The sequence below is a fragment of the Podarcis erhardii genome (genome assembly GCF_964252035.2).
Source record: "Podarcis erhardii genome assembly, chromosome: 2".
Lineage (NCBI taxonomy): Eukaryota > Metazoa > Chordata > Lepidosauria > Squamata > Lacertidae > Podarcis > Podarcis erhardii.
In genome coordinates, this window is record NC_138498.1 from 119,072,931 (window position 1) to 119,084,805 (window position 11,875).

The window sequence follows — 11,875 nt, forward strand, 5'->3', positions numbered from 1 at the left end:
TTAACAAAGCTTTTGATCACAACAAGCAGAGCGTTGTGCTCCTGCGAAATTGACTTTATGGGGTCACCCTGATTTGAAGATGTAGTTCGCATGTGGGGTTTTGTACACAGGATCAGCTGGTGGGAAGAGGGAGAATTTTTTTACAAATAGCCTTTACTGAGGGCAAGATGCTATTTACCCGTGGGCACTGAATGGCAATATTCTCAATTACAATACCTGTCTGTGTCTATTTATGGTCCCAGGCTACCTGAAAGATCGTATCTCCCTATATTGAACCTGCTCATGCACTAAGACAGTGAGCCCCTTCCCAGCTCAGACAGTAGAGCATAAGAATCTCAAGGTCATGGGTTTGAGTCACACGTTGGGCAAAAGATCCGGGCTGCTATCAGGGCAAACTATATTTTAATTGCAGGTTCTAAATGTGTTCTGCTGTATTTCAGCTTTTGTTCTTAACCAGTTTGCTTTTATTACATTATTGCATTTTATAATGCTTTTAAACGTCAGTAGCTGCCTTGAATTCCACACGGGGAGAAAGGTAGGAGATGAAAACATTTAACGGTAATACTAAATTGCTGGGGGAGCGGGGGAGTAATTGGATCGTAACAAAACACCAGAGACAGTTGCTATTGTTTCTCAATATTTACTGGAAGCTTGTAAAGTAGATCAACAACTTAAGGAGCAGAACAGACAAATAAGGAGTGCGGCAGAAAATGCACTTTACAAAGAATAAATTGTACTGGGGAAAACATATGCAGCGTCTGCAAAGCAGGTTAACTCCAATCAAAAGTCACAGAAACACTGACTCTATGTACGCCAACCTCGTTTGGTGACTGATTTGAACATTTGGAGCACATATTATCAATGTATGTGTAAAATAAGATAGATGCACTGATGTTTATTGTGCTGTGCATGTGAGCTGATTATTTGGCTCCTTCCCTCTCTCCTTTCTTTTAACAAATTTGTATATAAAAAAGGGTTGTGAGTTTTTGGATCTGAAAGTTTTTTCTACTCTAACAGTTTGGTAGCCCATATATGTATTGGAAACTAGGTCCCTTAAGAAACTGGGTTCTTACACTGTGTAATTAGCATTTCCATATTCATTAATTTCCATATTAGCCTGCGTTTCACTACAGGCGGGTGTGTGTGTGTGTGTGTGCCAAAATGGAGAATTTGGTATATATTATACCAGGAGTGCCTGATATTTTCTTCTTTTAATTGTTGGCCAGATTTTAACTGAACTCCATTATGAAGGTATTTATTATGCTAGGTATAGTTCCTTTCCCAATTGACAGATTAATGACACTTATCGGAGCTATAAAAAGAGAGGATGATAAATGCACTGGGTTGAATTAAGTGTCCACACATTCAGTTTTTCAATCCAAAATTTAAAGGTACATTTTAGGAAAGGGTCGTAAATTCTCTAATGGAGATAAATGAATTTGCTCTAATTTTGTTTGAAGGTATTTAGTTATTTTTCCATTTCAATTCATTGTTTTTTGTTGTCATCACTAAACTGATAATTTTGAAAGGCCTTACAAATGCTGTACATAACTTTGGCAGTAAATCTTGAATTCCTCCCCACCTTCCACATAGAAATGAATTGAATAAATTCTGCCTCAAGTTTAGCTTTTGGAATTTCAGTAGGCAGAACTTTAAATTGATATGAATTTGGGTCTAACAATCTTATGGCACCTACTCTTCCTAGCCACGCCATACTGGGGGAAAAAATCCCACCACCACTCCCAACATTACTTAATATTTATTAATAAAAGATTTAAAAAATAATTTTGAGACTTTTTAGGGATAAGCACTCCTATGACACCGTTGTTTATTGGAAGTGGTGTCAAATGAGTTACTTTTTTGTTGTTCTCTGGAAAGTCCAAAACTTTGCTGATTTTTCAATAATTTAACCACATTGTTAGCATATAATCAAGGCACCACACCTAAGAATTCCCCTCTCGTATTTTGATGGTTTGAAAGTTACAAATTTGTTATCAATAGCTTACTCTAAAGAGAGAAGGACTTTTATGTTACTTTATATAACGGACAAAATTCAACATTTGTGGATTGGGTCAGTGACCGACCTGTCCTTAATAAAACCTACCAGGTCTAAATGAATACATTTTTGGAACTATATTACAGTTTTTTTACCAAGAGGCTAGTAAACTAGTTGGCATTTTGTCTGATTAAACTAAACAAATCGAAATGAGCCAGGAAATTTGGAAGTCAGCAATGCGGGGGGGGGGAGGCCTTTTCTGTGGTGACCCCCTCTGTTAAGTTGCTCAGACACACTCTTGAGGGCCTACAATTCAGAGTGAGACGTCTTGTGTTTCTCAAAGCTGGCCCTGCAAAAAAAACTCTCCTCACATTCGGAGCATTTGTAAAACTTCTTTCCCATCCAGATTTTCTGGTGTCTTGCGAGGTGTGAGACTCGATCAAAACCTTTCCCGCAGTCGGGGCATTTGTGCCTCTTCTCTCCTGTGTGGATTCTCTGGTGACTTGCGAGGCGCAACGCTTGACCAAAACTTTTCCCGCAGTCGGAGCATTTGTGCTGCTTCTCTGTGTGGATTCTCTGGTGTCTCATGAGGTGCGACGCTCGACCAAAACTTTTCCCGCAGTCGGCGCAGATGTGGCGGCTCTTCTCGGTGTGGATCTCTTGACGTCTCATTAGGTGTGCCGTCTTGCTGAATGTTTGCCCATGCTCAGGTTGTGGGGAGGCCTCCCATTGCACATCAGGGACCAATTTCATTCCCCCATGACAGTTTCTCCTATGGTAAGCAAGATATGAATTCCATCTGAAACACTTCCCACAATCGGGGCACTTAAAGGGTTTTTCTCCAGTGTGGATGCGCCAATGTCTTATTAGTTGCGATATCCACCTGCACTCTAACCCACACTCGGGACACGGGCATGAGTTCCCTTGTCCACTGGATACTTTGTGCGAAAGGGGGACCAGTTTCTGTCCCTGGTGAGCCTTCTGCCTATGGCGGGAAAGAGATGAACCCCACATGAAACACTCCCCGCAATCGGTACACCGATAGGGTTTCTCTCCAGTGTGAATCCGTTGATGTGCTTTTAGCCCTGATGAGTGGGAGCATATTTTCCCGCACTCAGGGCATGGGGCACATTCCTCCTGCCCACCAGATACGTTTTTCTGGACGGGGGAAGATTTCATTTCCTGGTGCATCTCCTTTCTGTGACTGGCAAGACACGAGCTCCGTGAGAAACACTCCCCACAGTCGGCGCATTTGTAGGTCTCCTCTCCAGTGCGGAGGCAATGTCTTATCAGGTGTGAAGCCTTGCTGAACCTTCTTCCACACTCACAGCATCGGGAGGGTTGTGTGCTGGGTAGTTTTTTCAGAAGAGGGACCAGTCTCTTTCCCTGGTGAATCCATTTTCTATCAGCACATTTATAAGGCTTCTCTCCAGTGTGAACAACTTGGTGTCTTTTTAGGCGCGATGGCCTGTCAAACGTTTTCGCACACTCAGGGCACGGGTAGGATCTCCCTTGTCCACTAGATTCTTTTGGCAGGGGGAGGGTCAATTTCTTTTGCTGGCGACACACCTTCCCATGGCGAATATAACCTGACTGCCACATAAAACACTCTCCGCAATCCATACACCGATAGGGTTTCTCTCCAGAGTGGAGACGTTTATGTATTTTCAGTTGCGATGGCTTGAAGAATATTTTCCCGCACTCGGGGCATGTGTGGTATCCCTTCTGCCCACCAAATACATTTTTCCGCAAGGTGGCAGATTTCATTTCCTGATGCACCTCCTTTCTGTGGCTGTCAAGAGATGAGCTGTGTGAGAAACACTCCTCACAATCTGTGCATTTATAGGGTTCCTCTCCAGTGTGGTGTCTTCCAATATTTTTAAGGGGCTTCTCAGCTGAATGCAGTATCAGGTGTTTTCTTAGGTGTGTTGGGCAACTAAAGGTTTTCTCACAGTGGGAACATTTGTGCAGTTTCCCCTGAGTGCGCGAGGCCTTCCCACTTCTCTTGCCATTGATGGCTCCCTGGTAGATCACAGTTATACTTGCTTCCCTGTCAACCTTCTCACAAAGAACAGATCTTGGCCCATCTTTCCTCAGGTAGATCACCTGCTGCTGTTCCGCTCTGTGACTAGTCTCCAAGACGTCTCCCTCCTTCCAATACTGGGGACTGTTGTCCTTGGCTCTCTCTGCCGACACACCCCATGGCCCCATCTCAGCTGGATGGTTGTTCTCCTGCCTATTCTCTTCAGGCAGATAATTCTCACTTCCATCTTCCTGCACTGACCCAAGATCTGTTGAAATGACAAAGAGTTCTCCTGTTAAGCATTTACATGGACCAAGAGAATGATGAAGGGCACGTTTTCTGTCTACCTAAGTCTTGCCAGAAACTATAATAATAATAATAATAATAATAATTAAATAAAAATTTATTATTTATACCCCGCCCATCTGGCTGGGCTTCCCCAGCCACTCTGGGCGGCTTCCCAAAAAAAATATTAAAACACTGCAATACATCAAACATTAAAAGCTTCCCTATCAGGGCTGCCTTCAGATGTCTTCTAAAAGTCTAGTAGTTGTTTTTATCTTTGACATCTGGTGGGAGGGCGTTCCACAGGGCGGGCGCCACTACCGAGAAGGCCCTCTGCCTGGTTCCCTGTAGCTTTGCTTCTCGCAGTGAGGGAACCGCCAGAAGGCCCTCGGTGCTGGACCTCAGTGTCCGGGCTGAACGATGGGGGTGGAGACGCTCCTTCAGGTATACTGGGCCGAGGCCGTTTAGGGCTTTAAAGGTCAGCACCAACACTTTGAATTGTGCTCGGAAATGTACTGGGAGCCAATGTAGGTAACAGTAATAATTACTAACTCTCATCTTTGTAGTTTTATCTACAGTCATACCTCTTGTTACGTTTGCTTCAGGTTAAGTCTTTTCAGGTTGCGTTCTGTGGCAACCTGGAAGTACCGGAAAGGGTTACTTCTGTGTTTTGACACTTGCGCATGCACAGACACTCAAAATGACATCACACGCATGCGCAGAAGCAGCAAATCGCGACCCGCGCAGGCGCACGTTGCGTTCTGCTCATGTTGCGAACGGGCCTCCAGAACAGATCCCACTCGCAACCAGAGGTACCACTGTATTTTGACTATTGGCCTTGTGACAAATTTCACGGTTACGTTTTGATTCTATAAGGATTTTCTTCAAGCTCTGACCTGAATAGAAAGGCCGGATTGTTATTGTACTTTCTTTGCAACAGGGTGGATTTGATTTAAATCATTAGTCAGTAAGACTTAATGTAAATCTTTTTTTTCCCTTCTTTTTTTTTTACAGAAAGACTCATTCTTGCTCGTATAATCTTAATATTTACAACCAGATGAAGGTTTCATTTTTGGAATAATAAATTTTCAGAGTAGTTTTTACAGTTATATCAAAAATTACAGATTTGGTTATACTATTAGAAATACATAGATAATTATGAAATTATATTGAGGTTTAATAAGTTAACTGTTTATATTTGGACAACTTTTCTGCTGTGCTTTATTGGAAGGAGAAAAACAATCATTTCCTTAATAACAATTTAAACAATTTATTTAACTATTCCAATAACATTATAGCATATGTATCCATGTTTGTTAACTGATGTGGTTAAACATTTTTTTAAAAAACAAAACCTTAAGACTGAGTTTTAGCACACATGAAAAATTTTAAACAAACCCTTATTTCCCGATTATAGCCTTTGGACTATAATGTAACTTAAATAGAAAACTATCTTTAGAAAGATGTTCCCCCAAAAGCATTTTATTTTAAAAATCCGATTTAAATTTTAAAAATCCTATTCTTTTGATTTATTTTTTTTAAATCATTTATTCTTATGCACCACGCTTTCCAATTTTATCTGTTTTGAATGTATCTTTACAATGGATCAAAACTGTATTTCATCTACTTAAGAGATTTAGAAGTGTTTCAGATTTTTGTAAAAAAGATTCTTACCCAACTTAGTTTGATTTTGTCGGCTGGTGGATAGCATTATCCAAGTTGTGCCTGCTAACCTCTGTAACCATTTCCTTCTATTTCTAAGGATCAGGCTGAGCGTGCCATTCCGCTGCGACCAAAACAGCCACATACAAAGAGGAAAGTACCCACAGCCTTGTGGGGGAAAGCCCAAACGCTTGCAGAAAGAAACTCTGGTTGAAGGAATTCTTACCAATGTCAGTGTCATCCTCCCATGATTCACTCTCTGTCTCCTGAAGATTCACAGATCCTTCCTCTGGCAGCGCAGCCACCTACAAAAATAATGCAAAACCCATCAGGTGGGGGGGGGGTCGTGTCTTAACAGAACCATTCCCCTCGATCATTTAGCACCTATTAGAGATATTTGCACAGTATGGAAATGTAACATGGTTCATTCTCAGTGGAGGAAACTGAAATGTAAAAGACGCTTAAATAAACCTGCTAAATCACCAATTTAGGATTTTTTCCTGGGGAATCCAGCGGAAGTTTTCTGGAAAATCTACATGACTTTTCTGTTTTGGCAGGCTGACATGTGATTTGGTTCCATCTTGTTGTTGTTGTTGTACACCAGCTTTACATTTGTGTGTGTGTTGCTGTTTTTAGATGTTTTAAACAGGTATTTTAATCTTACTGCTTTAACACTGCTATGTTTGCTACCCTGAGCTCTTCTGGGAGGAAGTGCAGGCCGCAGGGTATAAACTTTTGTGGAAATTGGGGTAAAAATGTATGAGATTTTTAAAAAGTTATCTCCAGTGATGTGGATTCGCTGGGAAAAAAATCTGCTGCCCTGTGGGTTCAATTTAGCAAATTTATTTAAGTTACCTTGAAATTTTAGCTTTGTTTACTAATCAAAAATACGTGGGGGAGGTCCACCCTCACCACAATGCACTAATCCAATGTTCTCCCTGTCACAAACCTGTGAGGTGGCACAGGCTGCAAGAGACCGAGACGGCAACTGAGCTATACGGGAATTTGAACTCAGGCCTTCTCAGTCCCACCCTAACCACACTGACATTTTTTGTAAGCTGACTGAACCAGAACCAGGTGAGATCATTCCAAAGGCAGGTCCCAGCACCAAGGTGCAGCTTCAGGATACAGTCGCATCTTGGTTCTCGAACGAAATCCGTTCCAGAAGTCCGTCTGACTTCCAAAATATTTGAAAACCAAGGCGCAGCTTGGTTTTCGGCTTCCACAGTCATGCCTCATGTTACCTTTCCTTCAGGTTGAGTGTTTTCAGGTTGCGTCCTGGAAGTATCAGAAAGGATTACGTCCTGGTTTCGCCACTTGTGCATGCGCAGACGTGCAAAATGACGTCACGCGCACAAGCGGCGAATTGCAACCCGCACAGATGCGGGTTGCGTTCCTTTCAGGTTGCGAACAGGCCTCCGGAACAGATCCCATTCGCAACCAGAGGTACCACTGTAGTTTGCAAACCGCAACACTCACTTCCAGGTTTGCGGTGTTTGGGAGCCAAAGCGTTTGAGAAATGAGCTGTTTGAAAACCAAGGTACGGTTGTACAACAAAAGCTGTAGAGTGAAAGTGCCCATTCCCAGACGACCACCACCACCCCAAATTCTGAGGGTGGTGGAGCTACCAAGAGGGCCTTCTCTCCTTATCTTAACACCCGGGGAGGTCTGTAGGAAAAGAGGTGGTCTTTCAAATATTTGAGACCCGAGTTATTTCTATGCCCTCCATGATATTCTTTATTAGTTTTTTAATTACATACTAGATATACACATATTACATTTATACTTGCTCCTAAGAGCTGACTTCCCTCCTTCCAGCTTTTTTATATCGTCTCTAACTTTTTCGTATTGTCTTTACCCATTTTGTATCTCCTTCTTCTTCTTCCATCTTTATCCATAGTGTCTGTATACAAATAAATCTTTCTCTATGTACAAAACTTGTTGTCTGTCTATGTTCATTTACAAATACTGTTAATTATCTTGTTTACATTTTATGTTTTAGTTCATATTATCATTAATGTCCAATAAAATTTCTTTTTATTTTCCCATTATGAGGTTTATTTCCACTCTACTGGCTTCACTATTTCACTTTATCCTATATATGCCATAAATTTTTCCCATTCTTTTTGAAATGTTTCATCGCCCTGCTGTTGAATTTTCCCCATTTGGCTATTTCTGCATATTCCATGACCTTGTACTGCCACTCTTCTACTGTTGGCATTTGTTGCTGTTTCCACACCTGAGCCAGCAGTAACCTCGCCGCCGCGACTGCATATAAAAACAATTTCTGGTCCTTTTTATCAATGCCCTCTCCCACCATTCCCAGCAAGAATGCCTCTGGTTTTTTCAAAAATGTATACCAAAATCTCTTCTTTAGTTCATTATAGACACTTTCCCAATAAGTTTTCACCTTGTTGCATGACCACCACATGTGAAAGCTACAGTGGTGCCTCGCAAGACGAAATTAATTCGTTCACGAGTCTCTTCGTCTTGTGGTTTTTTCGTCTTGCGAAGCACCCCTATTAGCGGCTTAGCGCTATTAGCGGCTATTAAAGGCTTAGCGGCTTAGAAAAAGGGGGAGGGAGGGAAAAAACTCGCAAGACGTTTTCGTCTTGCGAAGCAAGCCCATAGGGAAATTCGTCTTGCAAAGCGCCTCGAAAAACGGAAAACCCTTTCGTCTAGCGGGTTTTTCGTCTTGCGAGGCATTCGTCTTGCGGGGCACCACTGTACCTTCATTCACCCCACACTTCCAGCAATTCTTTTCTCCTGTTTTATACATCTTTGTCAATTTAATTGGTGTGTGGTACCATCTATACATCATTTTTAACAGATTTTCTTTTAACAAGACCCGAGTTATTTCTAAGCACTATGGAAATTGTCCACTTGGGAGTTAAGGCCCGTTTTAAAGGCAGAGACCAATTTTGTCCTTGATTCAGCTCTCTCTTACCTGCTCTTCTCTTCTCTCGGGCACCAGGTGCCTGATCAGGAAATCCTCGGCCAGGGACACAGCATGGGTGCTGCTCTCGAGGCAGTGCTCCTTCATCCAGCTCTGCATCTCTGGCGGCAGGACAGCCAGGAACTGCTCCAGGATCAGCTGCTCCAGAATCTCCTCCTTGGAGTGCCTCTCGACTTTCAGCCACCGGTAGCAAAGCTCCTGCAGCCGGGCATAGGCGCCTCTGGGCCCTTCGGCCTCCTGGTAGCTGAAACACCGGAAGTGCTGGCGGTGCTTCTCCCTGCTCATGGTGTCTCCTTGCAAAATGGCGGCCTTTACCTTCCCATAATCCTCTCTGTCTCGGCCTTCCAGGCTTTTAAAGGCCTGCTCGGCTTCGCCACCCAGTGCAGGCAGGAGCCGGGCTGCCCACTCTTCCTTGGGCCACCGGTAGGCTTCAGCCACTTGCTCGAAGGAGGCCAGGAAGGTTGGAGCATCATCCCAAGGGGTGGGTTCCTGTGGCGCTCCCAAGGGAGGAAGCTCCACTGTATTCAAGTACTGTTGCCACTGTGTTTCCCATAGCTGGGTTGAATTCTCTTGAGGTTCCTCCTTCACATTAAGCCAATCTCCAGAGCTTCCAAGGGAATACATTGCTTCAAAAGACTGACTTCCTCCTCCATCATCCATCATCGGCTTGCAATCTGCACCCTCTTGTTCAATCATCATTGGATCTAAGAAAATAAACACAGCAGCACCAATGAGATCCATCCACCCACCAAGTCTCAAATCCCAGAGTGGCGTTTCAGATGCCTCAGGGAAGGCAACTGAATATATCAGAAACTCAGATATATAAGCAAGTTGCCAAATGGCTCCTCAAACGAAGGTTACAGTGGTTCTCACTTGAGATTTTTTGGATTTCTAAAAACATTTAAACATTTTTTTTCCAATAGATGTACAGTGGTACCTCAGGTTATGTTACCTTTGGGTAACATAATTTCGGGTTGCAAATGCGGTAAACGCTTCCGGGTTTCGTTGCGTGCGCATTCACAAGAACACTCTGAGCACTTCACACATGGGCAGAAGTGCTCTATTGCGCAGCACATGTGTGCAGAAGCAGTGCCTCTGGATACGGACTCTTCAGGGTAAGTATGGACCCCCAGGGCAAATTAAGTTCGTATCCAGAGGGTGCACTGTATTTATTTGTAAACAGCAGATCAACAACTCATTTATGGCAGTTAGAACTTGCTATTTGGGTAAAACTAAAGTTTCAACTAGTCGCCACTAAACTTTGTTGTTTTTTAAAAATACAGTGGTACCTCGGGTTAAGAACTTAATTCGTTCTGGAGGTCCATTCTTAACCTGAGACTTTTCTTAACCTGAAGCACCACTTTAGCTAATGGGGCCTCCCGCTGCCGCCGCGCCACAATTTCTGTTCTCATCCTGAAGCAAAGTTCTTAACCCAAGGTACTATTTCTGGGTTAGCGGTGTCTGTAACCTGAAGCATCTGTAACCCAAGGTACCACTGTAATTTTTATTGAGTTTTACATTTTTATCAATGACATATTCTTATATAAAAAAAGAAAATAATAATAATACAATGCTTAAACATTTTTGAGTTTGAGTATCATAGGCAAGTAACAAAATTTTAGAGGAGATTAAATTTTGTGCTTCTGCAGGGAATGAAAATTCTAAACACATAGCCCCACTGAACTCAACCAGATTAATTCAATTAATAATAATAAAAATAAATACTGCCAAGTAAACACTGAATTGTAGATACAGGAATCTGCCAAGGAATCTTTTTTTGGGTGGGGGTATGTGCTTTTAGAACAGCCCCCCACCAACTGAACACCCTCCACATAGGCAACTTAATAGACATGACTAACTTAATGGGCCCACCCTGAGTAGGACTTACTATGATTTATTATTAGCTGCCCTCCACACCAAGGTCACAGGACACAATTACAACAGAACGGAAAAAAACAGTTTAAAATAAGTTAAAAGTCACAGAGAGTAAGAGACTTAAAAAATCTACATGCCAGGATACAAGCTAACATTAACGTGCTAGACTGATGTTGGATAGAAATTAAGTGGTTTCCAGCTGTAATGTTTAAGAGATAAGAAAAAAGGCTTAGAAATAAGTAATAACTAACATTATGAATTAGAATACAAGAAAGGAAGGTATGAGGAGGTCTGGAAAATAAGTTAAAAGAAAATAAGTAATGAAAACGCTATCTGTTTTTAATCATTTTTGTATTTTTGTTTTTTTTTTCCTGTTTTGTTTTACATTGTATTATTTTTTTGGAAACTTTAATAAATATTCTATAAAAAAAACCAAAAACATTAACGTGGAACACTTCCCAGCTCCTTTGGGAAATGAAAAACGCGACACCCCAAATCTAGCACCAATCGATTTAGGAAACCAAAAAAGGGAATCCTTTTAGGATCAGGTTAGGAATGGAGGCGATCTCCCCAGTCGATATGGGGGGGGGGGTAAACATCCCCACATAGTTTCTAAATTTCGAGCCCAATTCTCTACATGTCCGCTCCGAGGCGAGCCCCACGAAGTTCAATGGGGGCTTCTTCCCAGAGAAGCGGGTAAAGGATCACAACCTGCAACCCATTGACTCCCACGGGGCCTTACTTCCGGGTAAAAACGTGGCAGCAATCCTAAGCAGCCTCTCTCGGGAGCCAGCAGCCCCGTTGAATTCAGTGGGGCTTTGCTGGCCCCCAGGATCCGATACCTGCTCACCTCTCTCTTATTCTCATTATTGCCAGGAATTCTTATTTTTATTGCTGTTATTAATAATAATTATTATTATTATTACGGAACTATCCTCCCTGCAACTCACCTGCCTGGTCGCAACCGCTCTTCCCGCGCGCTCTGCAACTGGCGAGATCGCTCCCGGAAACGGATCTCAACGCTCTGACCCGGCGAGAAACCGGAAACCGGAAACGTGAGCAACCCTTACTCCCCAAC

At 42.6% G+C, this 11,875-nt stretch overlaps 1 protein-coding gene across 1 annotated transcript; it reads right to left on the reverse strand.

The window, feature by feature from the left end:
• Nucleotides 1-626: 626 nt before the first annotated feature.
• On the reverse strand, nucleotides 627-11,817 carry LOC309336549 (uncharacterized protein). The gene is made up of 4 exons (XM_081852486.1): nucleotides 11,748-11,817; nucleotides 8,914-9,626; nucleotides 6,193-6,271; nucleotides 627-4,287 (listed from the first exon to the last, which is right to left on the reverse strand). The coding sequence occupies exons 2-4, from the start codon at nucleotides 9,619-9,621 to the stop codon at nucleotides 2,303-2,305; spliced, it is 2,772 nt and encodes a 923-aa protein (XP_081708612.1). The 5' UTR covers nucleotides 9,622-9,626; nucleotides 11,748-11,817; the 3' UTR covers nucleotides 627-2,302.
• Nucleotides 11,818-11,875: the final 58 nt, after the last annotated feature.

Bases quoted from the DNA above. Each gene is read 5' to 3' on its own strand.
- LOC309336549 (XM_081852486.1), bottom strand. From the start codon at position 9,621: ATGATGATTGAACAAGAGGGTGCAGATTGCAAGCCGATGATGGATGAT. The intron at 6,272-8,913 runs GTAAGAGAGAGC...TTATTTTTGTAG, and splicing joins CCGAGAGAAGAGAAGAGCAG to GTGGCTGCGCTGCCAGAGGA. The intron at 4,288-6,192 runs GTAAGAATTCCT...TCATTTCAACAG, and splicing joins GGAGGATGACACTGACATTG to ATCTTGGGTCAGTGCAGGAA.